General features: G+C 44.2%; 1 protein-coding gene across 1 annotated transcript in view; it reads left to right on the top strand.

The window, feature by feature from the left end:
• Positions 1-17,890, top strand: part of LOC102379220 (tensin-3) — a 477,473-nt gene extending 459,583 nt beyond the window's left edge. The window contains 6 exon segments of the mRNA XM_025212996.1: positions 1,547-1,624; positions 4,148-4,225; positions 11,105-11,273; positions 13,215-13,283; positions 13,398-13,424; positions 14,471-17,890. Of these exon segments, the coding sequence (XP_025068781.1) occupies positions 1,547-1,624; positions 4,148-4,225; positions 11,105-11,273; positions 13,215-13,283; positions 13,398-13,424; positions 14,471-14,615 (566 nt within the window). The 3' untranslated portion in view covers positions 14,616-17,890.
• The last annotated feature ends 2,146 nt before the right edge of the window (positions 17,891-20,036 follow it).

The following is a 20,036-nucleotide window of genomic DNA, read 5'->3' as shown; positions in this document are numbered from 1 at the left end:
GATGGATATAGTATCAGACTTAACTGATTTAGGTCAAACCAGTTTATGGAACTTCTGTCCCAGATCCCCTACTGATTCAAGTTAACTGGCAGTCCCCTAGCATCCCATGATGCCTTGCAGCCCTGGTCTGTGCTGTCTGCTCCAGCAGAGCAGTACACCCCCCGCCCCCGGTCAAATATTTGAGGCAGTAAAGCTTTTGTTCCCTAGGCTCTGCCTGTGCCCATCAAAACAGTGGGATAGGGGGAAGGGGAAGGGACCCCAGGCCTCGCTAGGCTGGATCTGCACAGCATAAGGCGAGGGAAAGCACCCTCCATGGTTCATATCAGCCCCCTGCCACCCGACTCCTGAGCTGGACTAAAAGTGATGTAGCCCCACCCCCCCACCAGCTGCCCTTGCCTCAGAGGGACTGTGGGGGAAGGAGGGGGACATATCCCTGCCTGGGGTCGGGAACCCCCCACCGAGGCTGGGAGCCCTGCCAGCCCTGGGCTGGAGGGACTTACTCTCCCCCCTGTCCCCCACCTGTGGGGTCAGGGCCAAGCCCATTCGGGGCCATACTGAGGGATGGGAAGGGGGAGTCCCTGCTCTGCACCAGAGGCAGGGCTTGGGGGACCTTGCCAAGGGCCAGGAATCCCCACTGAGGCACAGGGATCCAGCCAGCCCCAGACTGGGGAGGAGCAATATGTTTGGGGGGCATGTGTTGGGCAGCAAATCAAAGATGAGTCTCACTGGGCTGCATTTGGGTGCCCTCAGTAGTGGCCAGCAGGCTGGGAGGCATTCTCTAGCACCCTCCCCCCCAGCTTCTGGTACAGGCCACTGCAAGAATCTGGCTGCCTTTCCAGTTTCAAAACTGAACATCAGTTCACTGTATTATTGGTTCAAGCTATGCAGTTTAGAGAAACTTGTGACGATTAAATCAATTCAGCCTCGGGCTTTCTGACTATCTATGTTAAACCTAGATGAAATGCACTAATATATGTATATTATTAGGGCGTTTTATATTTGACACCTATCTCTGAGCTATTATAGTTAGTCCAATAAAACAGGAGCGGCCAACCTGTGGCATGGGTAGTATCTGTGTGTCATGCAGCAGGGTAGGGCAGGAAACAAAATGCAGAGCAGCATATCAGGCAGAGGAAAAGAACTGGAGTGGCATTCAGGATGGGTGCAGGGCTAATCTGTGGCACACCTACCAAAATGGTTGGCCCCACCACAATAAAAGATGTTACCAAACAAATCCTGCTTCTCTCTAGTTACTATTGTGATTGCCATCTTTCCATTTCAACTAAAACTTAGTCAAATAGTATAGCGAGGTTTGCAGTTGTAATGCTAGTTAACGTAAATGGAATCAGGCATGTACAGTGACGCAGAAATGGATCTGTTAAAAATGACCAAAAATGGCAGTTGTAAAAATGGATTAGGCACCAAGAAAATATTTTTAAAAGACATTTTTTTAGCCCATAAAATATCTGAAAGCAACATAACTCTTAAACATTCTTTTTGTTCACTGAAGCCAATCTTGCATGTCTTGTTGCTCTTTTAACCACAGGGAGTTTGACAGCTTTGGTGTATCAACATTCCATTACTCCTCTGGCATTGCCCTGCACACTGCTCATCCCAGACAGAGGTAAGCTTGCTAAAATACAAAATAACTATGTACAATCCAGGGTTCTGTTTCAAACTAAATACATCTTTAGGTAGGTAAATATGTTCAAAACTTTACTTCTGACAAGAATGTACAAGAGAGGACGTTTCTTTTATAAAAGTGGTTTCACTGTTGCTAGAGGCTCTCAAATAAGCTAGAGATGAGAACACACTAGGACTGTGATATTCCAGTAATAGTCATTCATGACTCATGGCAATTAGCACTGCAATCCAGTATTATTAAATATATATATTTCACCGGCTTAACATCACACACCCGAGTATGGCTAGGTTCAACCACAAATCCTCTAAGAAAGATGTGGGAAAGATGCCCATAATGTGAAGCTGAGGGAAAAAGCAGCAGCCTTTCTGGGGTCCAAATGTTGCAAAAGAAATTATTATTAAGAGCACATGTTAAGTGAGGCTATTTTGGACTGTGGTGATGCATAACCCACTTTAAGACATCAACAATATTCTTCTATATAGTTCTTGCCCCGTAATTCATAATTGCGTGTTTATTCTCCCAGATGCAATTGGTAGCAGAGGCATTGTTGAAATATTAAACATTCTTGTGGTGTTCTGTTGAACACTTAAAAGGAAGAGATTCCAAAGTGCCTCTTGTGGACCTCTTGCAGACTGCTAAATGTTTCTATATGACCCATTAAGGAACATTTTGATAGTGCCAATCCTCACCAGAAACAACCAATTAGTGAAGCACAAGCTTTTGACTGTTCAGTAGTAATTTACTGACAAACCTTAGCAGCCAGCCATGTGATCCAGGGTTAAGAGTAATTGAGGTCCTTTAAAATGGGCTTCATAAACTGGAAGGGAATGTAGCTTCCCTCTAAAGCCCTAAAAGATACCAAAAAGCAAATGACTCTCAGTTATATGAGCTGGTATGACCCATTCTAATGGCAAGAAAAGCTGCATAAGACCCACTTAAACTTGAACTAAACAGTTCATGCTAGAATCTCCTTAATATAACCTTATCTTCATGTCGCCTCACCCTAACAGATTGGAAAGCTTGTGCATCCACTGTGTGCTGGGTGTGATTTCCAGCTCCTCACTCACAAACTGCTGGTAGTGCTGTATATGCTTAGCGTGGTAACGGACCACATTGAACCATGAGTTCTACCATGTGAGCACAGGCTCTGGTGGCAGTGTCACAGTGCTATATGAGTCCCCACTTTGACTGGCAATGGATTCCCTGTACCAAACCTTATGACTTGGACAGTGCTTGAAGGCTTCTTGAAAGAAGACACCAGGCTATCCACACTGGGGATCTGCATGCACTAGATATCACTTACTAGAACAGAACATGCGCGTTGCAGATGACATGAACAGCATTGGGAAGCATTCACTGGAGCACATCGGAGAGTCTTGCACATATACAGAGTCTTGTACATATCATTGTCAGACAGGAATGCTGAAATCTTGTTAAAGTCTACACTGTAGTTGACAATTACCTTCACAATGGCTTGGGACACAGTAGAAAAATAAAAAAATGTGAGGTGGACCGGTTCACTTTGAAACACAAGCAGGTCCTGGTTGGTCCAGCTCCCCAGTACAGACAAAATGTGCAGCACATATTTATCCTGAGGGTCAGCTTCATCAGCTACAATGGAGAAGAAACTATACTCTGCCAAGGTAGCCTTCATGGATTGTACATGTGAAGCAACCACTGTAGTCACTGCAGGGGGATAGTCTTGGTGAAGCTTGTTGGCATGCAGAAAATTGCTGGCATTTGGCATATTTTGATTCAAGTAGTCCCTTAATTTTGGATGATCAAGTTTCTCCAGCAGGATGTTCACCGCTGTGAAAGCCTTCACAAGGGAAAATGCTGCCTCTCACCTTGCCAAGCTGCTTTCTGTGGTCCTTTTAAACAGGGAGGACATGGTCACTTGCTTCATGCTCTAACCTTCAGCCTCTGCAGCATCCTTCCTCTTCACATGTGTCTCGGACTCCCAAGTGCCAGTCTTTGCTGGTTTTCCTGGATCCATCCAGAGTTACATTGCAGGAGGTACAGAAGAGTCTGCCTCTGTCTGCATGTAAGGTCCCTGCGGGATACTGTCTTGCACAGTCCAGCACTGAAACATATTTGGCCATCTTAGAGGATTTCTTGTCAGCGACACACTGAAGAAGAATATTCCTCAGGCGGGAGCATGCATGCTATAGGAGCATGTGTGGGCACTTTAAAAACTGGCACCAAAACCCTCCCACTTCCCTGGTTGGCCCATGACTGGCTCCTGGACTGAGCCTAGGTCAGGGGCTCAGCCTCCAATTTCCTCCTTCTCCCCACCTTTCCCTCCCTCTGCATTTCAGAATGTAAGGGCTTCCTGCCCTTTACTCTGCTCCGTTGCAGTTAGAAAATTACTTACTGTTTCTGGCCAAGGATTGTCCAGCATATGAGGTCATAATTTCAAGAATGAGACTCTTTGTTGAGCATTCAGATTGGTACTGTAGCTTGGATGGAGAAATCAATGTGTATGGTGGTTTCTATTTACAGACCCATTGGAGGAGATAACAGAAACTTCTCCACAGACTGCAGCAAACTCAGCAGCTGAGCTCCTAAAGCAGGGTGCAGGTAAGTAAAGTTCCCCAGTGTTTGATTTTACTCTGTTTGTTCTTGAATGTGTATTGCAGGCTGAGGGAAGAGTAAGGATGATAAAAGGGGAGTAGGTAAATCAGACTGCTACACTGGCTCTGTGGAAGTGAGGAACAATGCAGTTTTTCCCTCTAGTGGCTGATCTGTAGAGTCTATGGGGCTTTACAGCCACTACCAGCTGAGTGGTAAAGGCCAGTGGTCAAGGACCCCAGGTGTTCAGTCCTGTTCTCTGGACGAGCGGGGTTTATCTAGCTGTCTGCAGGTGGCATATCTTGCATGAGTGATAACCTTTTATTTATAGCCAATGTGAAAATGCTTTTTCACTTGTCATCTGAGATAGTCCCTTGCCAAGAAATACACTGGTTAAGGGCTGCCATCCTCCTCTGCCAAGTCGCATTTTCTAATGCCACTCTGTCAGAGTAAGGTTGCCTTAGCTAGCTAGGTGGCATACTGCTATGCCATGACCATCTCTCTCAGCCCCCAGTGCGGTGGGTACACCCTTGGGACACAGGATGATCCAGGAATTTGTAAAGGCGGTGTGGGATCACTGACCAGTTCTGCAGGAATAGATATACCCCCTGCTCCTAGCCTCCCCCCAGCCCCATGGGGACAAGCAACCATGCAGCAAGAGCTGCAGCAAGGATTTTTTTTTTTAAGTCCCTGAATCAGGTAGAAATCCCACTCCCACTTCTTCAGCACCCTGTTCCTTCCCCTCCATGCTTGGCAGTACATGGCATCCCCTTCCCTCCAATTTCCCCCCTCTCCACTGCCCCTGACTGTTGCTGATTCCAGCTGACCCCAAGAACAGGGGGAACTCTAGAACTTCTCCTTCTCCACTCCAGCTGAGCTGCATGGGTCTCCAGGCTCGGCCAGCAGCAGAGGCAGCAGGCAGGTTCCCCTTCCCGTGCCTGCTCCCAGGCTGGCAGGGAACAGCTCAGGGACCAAACAGGGAGGTGAAACCCACCTGTCACTGCCATTGTCCCCAGCTGAGTCTGGATCCCTGCTTAGCCCAGCTGGAGTGGGACAGAAGCAGCTCTGGAGGTTCCCCTGCCTCTTGGTCAGCCAGGGACAGCAGCAAGTTGAGGAGTGGGAGGAAAAGGGATGCGCTACTGAGCATGGAGGGGAAAAGAGGTGGAGGGTTGTTTTTTTTTCTTACTTGTTTTAGGGACTTGAGAAAGTCCCTGGCTGCTGTTCCTGTGATGTGGTGTAATAGGGGGTAAGACCACACCACTTCACCCCCTCCTGATCTGTCCCTGCCCTGGAGAAAGGTATTATAATAACCTCATATCCCACTGATTTCCTGGTCACTGGAATATCATTCAGGCTTCACTGAGTCACACCTTGGGTTCAGTTTGGTGCCCAGTGACACAGTGGTAGATGGCCGGGTATTACCTTAGTCACCTGTTTCCTTACAGCTTCCCCAAATGCAGAAGCACAGATTGAAAGATCTTGGTGCAAGGGTTTTCCTGCTGTCTCAGAGTGCTGCGTAGCTGATCTGACCTGTTACAAAGCATTCGGCACAGAAAAATACCATGCTAAACAGCACTGCTGCGTAATTGGGAAGCAGTCTGTTTTGACTATAGAAATTGCAGTGATACTTTGAATTGAGTAGGAACGTGTGCCTGAGGCAATAGTCAGCATTGGCCAAGCTGTGCTGGAAGTGCGCGTGTGTTGTCATTTGTCTGCCACTACTAGTCATGGGTGTTGTGGCCACTAAAGGAAGAGCCAAGGAGGAGGAATTTGAAAGAAAAAGTTGCATAAATAAACTCATCATAAAAGGCCTGCATTTATTCTCAAGATCTAGCTGGGTTCTCATTGTCCAGGCAATGTTTAACCTTCTTAGAGCAAAGAAATAACTGTATTTCTTTTATTTCTTCCATGAATAGTTGTTAGCAGCAGCTACGTGTGGGAAATGTCACCTTAAAGATCATGTGAAAATTAAATAATTGTCTAATTTAGATACAGTGACCTAGAACCTAAATAGGAAAGGGCATTTGGGGATCCAGTGTCTTTGCCCTACCACTTGGAATGCCTTGTTCAAACACTGGTAGCCTGCATCACTTCACATTAACTTTGTTTAGTTCAAACATTTTTCTCTCCTGTCACACAAACATTCTTGATACTGAGTTCAGTATTAATTAAAGCTGTCACTCCAAGCAGATAGTCAACTTCTTGTCTAAACAGCAGACCTTACATGTAAACAACTATGGCTTGGTAAATCAGATGAGACAACCCTGTACACTTACTGCAATCTAAAAAGACAAAATAAAGATACGCTCCTAGGTTAACATTTCTGTAGCTAAATCGGAAAGGAGAAGTAGAGAGTGCTCTCTTCCTTACCATGAATGTGGAACTCCAAAGTACCAGCCACGGACCAAAGAAAAGAAAACTATACTGTAGGGTGAGTGCCATTGCATGGTCATCTTTCCTTTGTGCTTGCTACCAAAACTGATGCTATGGAATCACTAGCATTTGAGTTCTGTTTGCATCAGTTCAGAGCATAAATTGTACACTTAAATTAAAAATTCTAGTCTGTTCTCATTGAAAAAAAATCCTATGTCCCACTGCCACTATCACATTCTTTTCTGATGCTCCTAAAGCTCCAAGAAACCAGGCTGTCTGTTACCATATTTTATTACGTACCACACACCGTTTTCCAAAAAGCAGCTGCTGGAAATTAGAGTGTGCATTATATGCAAGAAATATGGTAAGAACTGTTTCTGCCACCTACAGAGCAAAAGTAAAATCCACATAGGATCTACAGGGAGCAGACAACAATAAGCAGGCTCAGTTTCCCGGCGGCTGCTACTCAGTTACTTACTATGATGAAACATTTTTTTTTTCTTCATTCTGCCTTTCAAAAACAAGGTGTCTGTCTTATTCCAGGGCACACTGTATGTGAGAAAATGTTGTGTTTATCCAAATTAGGGAAATGCATACAGATTTTAGTGAAGGACAGTTGCAAAGGAGTAGCCCCATATCGTTCTCTCAGTGGACTTTGATACAACTTTGTCACGCTCCAGCCAGCAGCCTGTGCAAGTGTAATGCTACATGTGAGACCTTGGCCTGAATGAATTGCATTGTAATTAATTCAAGCAAAGTGACTGAGGCAATACCTGAAAATGGGTTAGGATTTTTTTTCACTCATAATGAGGGAATCTAGTCATGGGTTAAGCCCATGGTCTGAAGTTGAACCAGATGAAATCTAAAAGCAGATCATTGGTTCATATCACTGCATTTTTTCCATCTATTCCATCCTTTTATTTAAACAATTACCTGTGGACCAAATTCATTCCAGCTTTCAGTCCAAGCAGAGGCCACTGGGTTTAAAAAAACAGAAAGGTGCCCAATATTCTTTCTGGAATGGCAAATTTATTAAATCTGTCTAAAAACAGTTTGTACTTTGAAAGTGTCAGAGCATAGCCATGTGTCTGTCTTCTGTAAAAACAGGGAAGAGTCTTTCCACAAATTACAGGGGAGCCATGTGTAAAGCACAGCTGGTAATTTTCTGATTTCTTAAGGAGGGAGGCAATGGCGTAGGTTGTAGCTGTGTTCGTCTAAGGACATAGGCAGACAAGGTTCTTTGGGTAAATCTGATATCTTTTATTAGACCAACTAAATAGCTGGAACATTTTTTCTTTGCAAGGTTTTGGGTTTAAAAACCCTTTGTCAGGCTGAGGAAGCATCTGCAGTTGGTGTGTGCTCTTCATTCCATCCAGGAAGAGACCACACCAACTGCAGATGCTTCCTCAGCCTGATGAAGGGTTTTTAAACCTGAAAGCTTGCAAAGAAAAAATTTTCTAACTATTTAGTTGGTCTAATAAAAGCATATTTGAGGCAGTGCTTTAACGATGCTAATTAATGCACACTAACATAATTATCAGGTTTAGTACAGATACCTATATAAATATTTCTACCAAGAAACAAATTTTGCTAACAGCTGAGTTAACCATTGGCTTGTGTTTATCCTGTGAAATGGGTGTTGATTGGACTTGTACCATAGGACTAAACAAGCTTTGCAATTTCAGAGTTTCTTTATCTATATACAGAAACTATGTGGGATTATCTAAACTGTGGGCTCTGATTCAGCATAGTAATTATGTGTGCCTCTAACGTAAAGAAAATGACTTGTTCTCTTAAGTAGCTTGCTGGATTGGGGTCCTAACACACATTCTAGTTCTGTATGGGCGGTCAGGTTTCAGGTGCCAGAGATAAATTATCTACCTTATAGAAGGTTTAAAACCCTGTGGGCCACAGATAATATGGATGTATTGAAAATGGCTAATGTCCTATGAAATACAAATGGAGTAGATGACTATAAGTCAGAACTTCGTGGTTTTATTACAGTTGTACTGGAATTATAGATATAGACCTCTTGAGCATATATTGACAACATTTTATAGGAGCAGGACATTGGCTGTTGTGGTTCCTCTGCTTTACCTGCGGCAGGTTAGGGTGTTAGGTCTATGCTGGTTCAGGGTTGATGGTAGTCTTATGTAGAGTTCAGATCAGGGTGGGCAAGTATTTGGGCATAAGGGGCTTGTAGGGAGTTTTGATGAGCTGTCATGAGCTGGGCCAGCACCCTCCCTCCCCCCCATTCCCAGTGCAGCTGCAGCCAGCAAGGTGCTGCTCTGTTCCCCTTGCCTCCAGTAGGAGCCGCCTGGCTCATGCTTCCCCCGCCTGCCTGCAGAAATCAGCATAGCAGGGGCAGGAGCGAGAGGAGGAACTGCTGCTGGAGGTGAGGGGAATAGAGCAGCACCCAGCTGGCTGCAGGAACATCCCTGCTGGAAGCTGTGTATGCTGGCGGTGTTGCCAAAACGACTAGTTTCGTTCCCCTGGAGGCTTGTTCAATTACCCTCAAGGAGAGAGTCACACATACAGGCTGGATCCATTTAGGTTTATTGTTTGCAAACAGTTCGACCAGGGAGCAGAGAGCTCAAATCAGGGCAGACCATGAGTCTGGCCTGGAATTACATTTTTATAGCTTACATTCAACAGAGTCTTGACGTACTAGAAGTTTATTGGCTGCAGTACCAGTTCCTAATTGTGACGTCTGATCTTGTAGGCTGTACTTAACTAGTTATTGGTTAATGTGACTTATCAGGGTTAGTACGTGCACACTCAAAGGTAGAATTGCAGCATGCTCAGAAGAAAAGAGCAATTTCAACAAAGTTAGTTAAACTTTAGTAACTGCCTGTCTTAACGTAACCTTAAGGCACTGGACAGAGATAATTTCAAAAGGCAAGGCAAGCAGTAAGAACCACAGACCACAGCTTGGACATTAGACCTCCTGATCTTTACACAAGAGGGTCATACAATGGTCATAAGACACTTCTATCATATGGTTGTTGCTCAAGCATTACTGCAAAATTATGGGGGCTAACGTCTTTTTACTACAGCGGGGCCTGGGCTGGCAGGACTGTTGTGCTTCTCTCACCTCCAAATGTGGCCTCCCCTCCTGCTCCTGCCATTGCTGAGCCCCTCTGGGTGGGTGGCGGGGGGAAAGCTTCTACCAGGCAGCTCCTCCTGTCTCGAAGAGTGGTTGGAAGGCAGCTGGGAGCTGAAGCAAGAGCTCCATGCAGTGAGACAGGAACTGCCTGGCTGAAGCTTGCCTGGCTCAGAGCAGTGCAGTAAGGGCAGAAACAGTAGGAAGAGGCAAGCAAAGCAAAACAGCCCTGCCAGCTCAGGCCCCAGCCAGTGCATGCAGCTTCCAGCAGAGCTGTTCCTAGTGCAGCTGCAGCCGCCTGGGTGCTGCTCTGCTCCCCTCACCTCTAGCAGCAGGCCCTTCTCCCACTCCTGCCCCTGATGCAGTGCTCTAGGCAGGTGGTGGGGGGGGAAGCTTCAGCCAGGCGGCTCCTGCTGGAGGGTGAGTGGAGCAGAGCAACACCAGGAACAGCCTTGACAGAAGCTGCACGCACTATTCGGGACCCAGCTGCCTTGGCTGAAGCGACTGTGGCTTGGCCCATGCATAGCACCATGGGGGCAACCGTGGACTGGATCCAGTCAGTTGGCAGGCTGTATTTTGCCCACCCCTGGTTTAGATTAGATTATGGTTGTATAGGATAGTTTGGATAAAGATTATTTTACCTCAGGCAGGGGGGTGGCCTAGATGACCCCTGGAGGTCCCTTCCAGCCCTAATTCTCTATGACTTCATGTCCCCTTAGGACTGTCATTGAACTCCCCAAAACAGACAAACTCTGAATTAGACCCCATTTTAAAAAAGGGATGTACAAGATCAGAAATAGTTATTCCATTCTTCTTGAAGTTGCTGTTCGCATGGAAACTACTGAATACGTAAATCACTAAAGAAGTAGAACTACATAATAATCCTAATTTCTTTGTAGGGAGAAAATGTTCTTGTTGTCTTGCCAAACAAGTGAATCGTTTCCTTTGACTGAATGCACTTCAGATATAACTTGAAAGCATGACTATCCATGAACTGACACTGCAAAACTGTGAACCCTGGTATTTCTATATTAGCTGCAGTAATTGAGTTTCAATGTGGAATGCTGACTTCCCCTCCCACGGTCACATTTTTGCTGTAGTCAGTCCTAGGAGTGCCCTTTCTCAATGCTGTTTTTGTTGTCTGTCATTTGGATTTCAAAGGTACCTGCAAGTGAAGGGCACTGTTGTATTGTGGGTACTGTAAAGACATATCATCAAAATGCCAGATGCCTCTGCCCCAAGACTGTACAATGTAGATTAAAAAAACAAAAGCTAAAGTGGAACATGACAAGTGTAAGGAGAAGCTAATGAAATAACCCTGAAACTAGGCAGGAATCCCAGAGAGAATCAAGCAGGAGCCTTATAAGCAAAGACAAAGATAACTCCTGAAGCCTTTCCCTTGTTCTTTCCAGCATGCAATGTCTGGTACCTGAATTCTGTGGAAATGGAGTCTCTTACAGGCTACCAGGCAGTGCAAAAAGCCCTGAGCATGATGTTGATACAAGATCCTCCTCCCATCTCTACTGTGGTCCATTTCAAGGTGTCTGCCCAAGGGATCACGCTGACGGACAATCAAAGAAAGTGAGTGAAGTCCGATTCTGACTCTGGTCTGACGCTTCTACACTAATAAAGCTGCTGTGGAGTAACTATGTCTAGCCCTATTCAGCACTGCAGTCTACTTGTAGCTCAGACACAGTAGTGCAGTTATCCTTGGTCTAAATGATAACAGCAGATCCAACCCATAGCATGCACTCTCTACAGTAGTGGAAAGCAAATCTTGAGCTACCACCACTTTCTCCAAACATTACCTCTCCTCTCCAAATGATAGCAGTCCTACAGTATTATTTTCAGAGAACAGGAGGTAATTCCAGTGCTCAGGACAGCTTTTGCCATCCACCATACTTACTGAAATGGGCTGTGTTCTCTAGTGTGTCTCAGCCATTGCTGAGCAATGTTGGTGTAAGCAGACTCTCCTCTGCCAGTGTTTAGGACACTGCTTTGGTGTGCCTCATGCTGGCAAGCTGCTTTCTTAACAATTAAATTCCATTTGCTCTCTACTAAAGACTGTGAGGGTCTTTAGATTTCAAAACGCACATGAAACACCTTGGTTTCCATGGCTCTGCAACCCCTTGAGATAGGTCTGAATCTAAAGAGGTAAACCTCAAGCCAAAATTTTCAGTAAATAAATGCTTAAACTTAAATCCATAATGTGTGTGATTTCTCAGAGGTTCCCAAGTGCTTACATCTCCCACTAAAGTCACCTCTGTTTAGGTGTCCAACTTTGGACATAGGATTTTGAGAATCTTGGTGCTCTGCCTTACTTTGGAAGCAAGTTTTCTGTTCTATTTCTTGTGAGCCATTATCTTTACATTAGTACTCTGAGCACATATTCATTCTTCTCAGTTTGGTGGGACGTCCTGTCCCTGAAACTCACGTCTGACAGTGCATGTATGTTAAAGCAGGAGCAAAAAAATATGGCTGCTGATTTTACAAAGATGCAGCTATTCAGTTCTCTTATTTCATTACTTTTTATTTGCAAAGCATTTAAATGAGTTGGTCCTCACATACTGTTTTGCTTGATAAATTCAGGCCTTGAATAAGTATTCGTTTCTAGCAGAGGAAATTTTTAAAAAATTTTGAATGCTGCTACTGGATCCCAGAGTCCAAAAAACCCACGCTAAAAAAAGCAGTGCGGCACACGTGGCAGCAGCATGTACCAGCCAAAACTAGAGCCTGTCTGGCCGGAGCCATACTTCGGCTGCTGGCCAAGCTTCCTTCTGTGGCTGCAGCCCCAGGAAGAGCTCCCAGGCAAAGCACCTACCTGTTACCCAGACCTGGTACCCAGTTCCTGGTCTGAGGAAGAGGCAGGGATCATTATCCCACTGCTTCCCTCCCCAAGTGCATGCCCCATGAAGTCCCTGCTGCTCCCCTCCCCTCCCAGATCAGACTGGGAAGGAAGTGTACAGGCATTCTTTAATGCAAGAAAAACTCTCTTGCAAGGGAAATCTTCCAGGGTGATGTATGGAAGATCTTCTCCCAAAAGGCGCATGTTTCTGCCAGAAAAAATTGAATGAATGTTTGTATACTTGTCATTTCTACCAGGGGGTTGGTGATTCTCCCAGTAGAAATGTAACAGCTATACCTGGCTACAGTCATAACAAAAGGCCTTATTTTTTTCAGTGAGGCCCTAGTCTTCCAAGCTGCTGCTTGTTTTCTAGAAGGCACTGGCACCTAACTGCTCCTGAATACGGAGATGCTCAGGGCCTCAGAACCTACCAAGAAACAGTGCATTGCAGAATTTACCCCTAGATTGGGAATGTCATTATCTATGGAGCTGGATTCCCAGAAGCACCCAGCAGCTCCTATTCAGACAACGCTTGAAGTCCTTTGAAAATCTGTCCCCTTTTTACTATCTAAATGGGAGTGAAGTTCTTGGATGTCTGGTTGCTGGTGTCATCTCTATTTCTGAAACCTTTTAAAATCTTAGGAATGCCTAAAACTTATTTTATTTTCCCCCAACAGACTCTTTTTCCGGAGGCATTATCCTGTCACTACTGTTATTTTTTGTGCTTTGGATCCACAGGACAGAAAGTAAGGAAGACGAACACTTACTGTTATTTTGTGATATTGATGTTGTTGATCTACAAGAGCTAATGTATTCTTTGTTTTTCCGCCTCTTGTTATTCCCCCTCTGCACACAACAAGGTGGATGAAAGATGGCCTTTCAGCAAAGTAAGTTGAGAGTGGTTCTCATCTGCATGTCTAAAGTATGTCTATTGTGTATTAACAGGTAGCACTGCACGTTGTTGCAATGTCATCTCACACCACCCCACATTTAGTGTTTCTTGTCAACAAGTTAGTGAGACCAAGGATTGAAGCAACCAGGGCAGAAATACACTAGAGATAGTCCTTTCTAGCCTGGTTTGAAGCACTTTGTACAGGTATTATAGAGAGAAACTTGGTGTTATTTTTTCTAAGACGATGGTAAGTTTGAAGACTGTCAGCTCTCTTGTCTTTAACTAAAGTGACACCAATATTTCCCTTTTCTAAAAATGGGATTAGTCATATGGACTCTAGCATAGAGGCTTTTATTTTCAGGGTATCTTCTAAACTAACTGTTTTCTTACTTGTCAGCAAAACAGCTGCTAAGAGGTGAAAGTAGTGTCTGAGTCCAATATAACAAGTCTGTTGACTTCATCTGAATTCTAGGTGCTCAGCTACTCTGAGAAGTAGTCACCAGTTGTGCCAAGATGGACACCCAAAACCTGCACAGAATTAGCCTGTGCTTTTTCAGTTGTAGGGATAAGTGCCTTGAGTGTGCCTAAAGAGTGAGGCAGTGGTGGTACCAGAAATAGGCACAAGCTCATTTGACCCTCAGTCCTCTGCCCGGTCCACCAAACAACATGATCTCCAATAAATTAATCTAGGTCATGTGTGACTGATTATTTATTTTGGTCAGCCAGAATTACTTAACACATTTCCATCAGTAGAACTTAGACTTCGTGACATAAGAGGCCAGTACCCTTATCCCAGCATTTTTGGGTGAGGAAACTGAGGCACAGAGAGGTGAAGTGACTTGCTTAGCTTCATACAGCAGACCGCTGGCAAAGCAGAAATAAAATAGAACCCAAGTCCCATTTGATGTTCTCCCCACCAGACCACACTGCCTTGAAAGCCTTTTCTTCTTCAAGCAGTATTTTTTTCTGCTTCCAAAGCAAACTTGTTGCCATCTGTCTGTCTGACTGTTCGCTAACATACTTTCGTTTTGCCCACTGCAGAGTGTTTGGATTTGTGGCAAAGAAGCAAGGCAGTCCCACAGACAATGTGTGCCACCTGTTTGCAGAGCATGATCCAGAACAGCCCGCCAGCGCCATTGTGAACTTTGTGTCAAAGGTTATGATTGGTTCCCAGAAGAAGATTTGAAGCCTTCCCGGCCTGCAGTCCAGAGCTCTTTGCTGGCTCCAGCGAAGGCGATACAGGGGTAAAACCATATTTGGGAATATGCAGCTACATCATCTGACCCTAACCACTCCTCAGCTGCTACACCTTCCACTGAAGGAAAGCAGAGGACAGTTCTGTCTCGCTAACAGCACAGAGAGCATGCTCCTTTCTTTGAAGACATTTCTGATCTATCAAAACATTGGGTGTTTATATCAAAGGCAGAGTTGCAAACTGAACAAGTTGAGTATCACCGAAAGTCATGTAGCCCACATCTAAATTAAATGTAGACGACTTTCCAGCAAAGGGATTTTAATGTATTTTCTTTTCTCAAAAAAAGGCATTTGCCCCCACTCATCAGATCATTCTACTTTTATGCTGAAAAAATGTTAGAACCACATATGTTCTCTTATACGCTTGCCACAATTGCATCAATGGTAGCTATGGCCCATGCAAACAGATGTTCTTAAGAGAATGGGGGTCTGTGAAGGACCATTTGCTCTTCCCTTCATCTTTATACAGTAATAGTGGGAGCTGAAGTTAGAAGGTGCAGGATGTATGTTAGATGCAGGTTAGTGCAGGGTAATTTCTTCTAAGGGTGCAGAGGCATGGCATTTTCAGGGCAGATGGCTCAGTAGTTTGTGTGTGAGGAAAGCTGAGTTTTTTAGCATGTGTAATTTTAAAGCAGAGGAGCTGACCAAAAAAAGGTTGTGCAGAAAAGTATTCCATGACTGGATTTTTTTTTTTATTATTATTATTTTTATACAAAAAGGTAAGCAGGGAAGATCTCTATTTTAATAATTGCAGGATAAAAATGAGGGAAAAGCAAAGAAGAAAATGATTTTGTATAATTTATATATTTTTGCTGGTGCCAGATTATTTATAGTAGACCTCAGATCTCAATATACTATATGAATATTCTTATAATAGTGCCATTGTTCTGCTTGGCCTTCCTAATACTATTTTGCCTAAATATAGCATGTTGCATGTGCTTTGCTGTAGTGAGTAGAGTTTCATATTCTAAGTCTTGTCTTACAGTGTTAAACCATGTCCCATCTCCCGTCCTTCCAGAACTAATGTTTTGACTATGACATAAGCTGCCCCGCCCCGTAGTTACTTACAGTCATTCTTCCAGCACATTTTTTCTTTTTTTTTCATTTTCTTTTTTCTTAATGGACTGTATTTAAGTTTTATAGCTGAATTTTTAAATACTTTCTTGAGTCAAGATATCTAAAGGGAAAAATATATTGTGTTACCTTACCCCATTTCTAAGAGCTTTCATGTCATTATTTGAAAATCTGTCAGAAGTATTTCATATGATTTTATAACCCAGTGTAGAGTGCCCAGGTATATTTATAAAGGGATAAACATTCTAGGTACCTGAGTTTTACTCAGACTGTAGTTGGCCTTCATGATGGGTAAAGTACTACAGACTATGGCAGGTTACTTGGGATAACCCCAGTAAGAGAGAGGCTCCATTTGAAGTCCATAGTAAAATATAAATGTACTCCAAAGGGAACAAGATCAGGCCCAGAATTAGGTATTAGAAGTAATAAGGCACCCAGGAATCAATATATTCATGACCTGAGGTATAAAATTGAGCAAGTTTCTGCATGCAGAACTGCATGAGACATTAGGCTGACTGATACCTGTCCTAGTTTAGAGGCTAACACAGTCAGACTCATCACAAGGAATGGGAAAATCATATAGTAAATAAGTAAAATTACCTACCTGCATCTGTTCTACCCTGATTTGTTCCTATATGATTGTTCTTCTGATTTTTCATAAGGGCATCAAGGATTTTTTAAGAATTAGAAGAGCCATGGGAACATGGCACAGGGACCGTGCACAGAATTGCGGCACTATATGTAAATAGAAAGATTAAGCAGTCCAAAGCATAGCTACCGTTGAAGCAGCAAAGACAAGTGCCTCTGATGTGTACCTGATCCCTTTATTCTTTTATCAAAGTTTCATTAATCTAATTATGTTTATATGCCATGTAAAAAGAATGTATTCAGGCTGTGGATGATATTTTTAGGGTGTTTTAATAAATTTGATCCCTGTCAAAAACATCAGGGCAAATTGCCCAGATAGGAATTCTGGTTGCTTCCATTAGAGTAGCTAAACTTCTACTAGGCTCTGATTGCCCCTGTCTCTCGTGGTTTGATTTGGTGAATTAGCATCCTCATGAGCCAGGAGTCTAAATCAGTCCATTGCCCAGCTGTCAGACCTTCCACAGAAATGTCCATGAGAGTCCAGGTTTAAGTCCTTCAATAGGAAGATCATGGGCATCATGCCTGCAGTGAAACTTACCCAGTGAACATATCAGAATGTGCCCATGGCAACTTCAAATCCTATCTGTGTCTCTAGGAGTTAAGTTAGATATGAGTGGGCATGTCTACATGTGCATTAATGTGTTTTAGTTAATGCTCATTAAGTGTAGTACTTCCATTGTGAGATCGGGAAATGCACATTAGCCTGTCTTAATGCGCATTAACTAAAGAGCATGCTTTTTAAGTGATGCTTAATGTTCATTAAGTAAATAGCACTGTTTATAAAGTAATGCTTTAATGTGCATTAAAATAGGCTAATGCACATTAAAGCGTACATGTCTCTTGAATTAGGCCAACTTGGTGTTGACCACTAAGGCATGTTTCTCTGGGCTGAAGGTAAGAAGTTTGATTTTCAGTAAGTAGCTATGGCCATCTGGGGTTTTATTCTTAATTCCTTGTGCATTATAAAGGCCTAACAAATTCAGCAGCAACAGGGAGCCAAGGATCAAGAGTGCACCACTGTTGGTGCTGGGCAAGGAATCCTGGTACTGCAGGCTTTTGAGGAGGAGAAAGTTGCCATGATTACTAAGAGGGTGTTTCTAATATGCATTCCTTTTTATAGTATGTTACCAAATGCTTTGTTTTCCTGAGAAACAATTTTTAAAACACACAAAATAGTACAGTATATACAATAGTGTAGTATATATCTAAAAGTGCATTCACAGAACTTCCGTTCATGGCAAATACAAGACTAATTAGTTATCGCAGCACTTTCTTTCCAAGGATTTTGGTAGATATGTATATGCAGCCTCATAAATAATGCCAGCAAGTTGTCACATGTATTTAGCCAGCGTCCTGTTAATCTGCTTGTTAAATGTACTGCTATAATCTTACAGTGTTAAACTACAGAACTGCTATAAACCATGTTTTAATTAAATGGTTCCCATGTATCCAACAGTATCATTAAAATTCTGATGTTTCATTCTCTGCCTTACCTATTCGTGAATATTTTTAACTTTTTCGTTAAAGAGTAAAAAGAAAAAACGTCAACAAAAAATCCAGTATGTAAATGAATGTTCTATAAATTCTTTGTATAGTCATTTTTCCGCTTTTTAAATATCACTTCTATTCAGATTATAATAAAATTATGATTTTGAAATCTCAATTTACAGAGCTAGAGGACAGTGTTTTGAGGTTAAAAAAAAAAAACTTTGTTGAAAAACAGATAAATAAGACATCTTTTGGTGTGGTATGTAGAGCTCCTCTTTTATAAGAGTTTGTTTTCACTTAATATAGCAGTGTCAAGAGTAATGTGGTAAAACAAAAGCTAAAACTCAATATGCAAATATAAACCCGGATATAAGAGAAATTATCAGATAACAGGAGAGAGCGACTCTCCTGAATGATCTTGGCTAAGTGCAGAGATTAGTGAGTATCTGGTAGATGATAATGGACCGTGAAATCATTGTCTGTGCTAAATCCTTGATTTTTAGGCTAAGAACAGATATTCAAAAACCCCAAGGCAGAATTGGTCCAATCTATGTCAATTTGTCTAAGCTGCATGGATGGGATACATATGTTTGCCCTTCAGTATGGAGAGGCAAGATGCCTTCACTGGCTTAGGCTAGAAGGTGGGGGTGTTAGCATATGCCTCCCACCATGCTGGACATTGCCAAGGGCAGCCCAGCCCAGCCAAGCAGGAACCATCCTGCTTCGCTGCCCGGCATGCCCCTCCCCTGCTGCACAGGCCCAGCCCCCCCCCCCCCCCCCCCCCCTCCCCAAAAAGAGCAGCTGGGGGGGAACCACGTGGCAGGGGCTTCCTCTCCACCCCCCCTGCATGGCTGAGTCGCATTTTGCCCACCCCTGGCATAGCAGCAGGGGAGGTGCTGAGGCTCTGGCCCCAACTGCTACTGCCGCCACTGCTGGAGGCCAGGCCAGAGCTGCCACAGAGTAAGTGAGGGCAGTAGGTAGATGGGTTCAGGTGGGGTGGGGGAGGCAAGTTGCAGGGGTAAGTATTGGAGGGCAGGTGCTGGGGGCACAGACATGAGCAGGACAAGTGGCAGGGAGGTAAGGTGGTGAGGTCTGATCCTCTGCCTCTCCCACAGTGTTGGGAGGGACAAATTTAAGCTGATGTTCCAATCGTTAGTTTCTATACATGGAAAATTATAACAAATATATAATTTTCCATGCATAGAAATTCCAAGGGGCAGGGGTCATCTTAACTTCAAAGTTGTCTTGGATTTGAGTACAAAGAGCAATTGCTGAAACTGGGCAAATTATTACCAGTCAAGTGAATTAACAGAATGAATCTGCTGTGAAATGAGACACTGGACATCAGTGGTGTTGTCTCCACCAACCCACACTTTTCAGACTCATTACTTTGGAAATCAGCCCAGCAGTGCTACAAGTTCATGGATCTGATAACCTGCATCCCTGCCCTCTTCTCCATCCCATCCCTGCAGATCTTTCTACAAGTAACGCTGCCTGGGCCTGTCTCCTTTGCAGTCAGGTACTGAAACCCCCTGGGAATAGTGTACGAGGAGACTGGGGGAGGGCAGGACATGGGCTAGAACAGGGGAGGGCAAAATATGGCCCATGGACTGGATCCAGCCCACCAGGCAATTTCATCCAGCCTGCAGGTGGGTGCCTACCAGTTTACTGGATCCAGCCTAGCCCTGGGCTGCCCCTGAGCCCAAGCACCCCCTCACTCCTCTGGGGGCAGCACACACTGCACTCCCACCCTCACCTGCAGGACAGCCCTGATCCTGGCCCCGCAGGTAGGGAAGCAGTGGTCGAAAGGAGAAGTGGGTATAAGGCTTGTGGTGGTGGCAGCAACAGCGGTGAGTGGTGGGGGTGGAAAGTGGATGCAGCAAGTGGACAGAGGGGAGAGGAGGGTCGGCTGCATGTGGGCGGGAAGCTAGGGAAGCAGCATGGGAAGTGTGGCAGTGGCAGTGGGTGAGGGCGGGGTAGTGGTAGATTTCACAGATTTCTAGTGTTGAAAGGGACATATTAGATCATCAAGTCCAACCCCCTGCTCTGGGCAGGAAAGAGCACTGGGGTCATGTAACCCCAGCCAGGTGCTTGTCTAATCTCCTTTTAAACGCCTCCAAGGTAGGGGAAAGCACAACCTCCC

This window comes from Alligator sinensis, unplaced genomic scaffold (assembly GCF_000455745.1).
Source record: "Alligator sinensis unplaced genomic scaffold, ASM45574v1 scaffold882_1, whole genome shotgun sequence".
In the NCBI taxonomy this organism is placed as follows: domain Eukaryota; kingdom Metazoa; phylum Chordata; order Crocodylia; family Alligatoridae; genus Alligator; species Alligator sinensis.
This window is presented reverse-complemented; position numbering and strand designations above follow the sequence as displayed.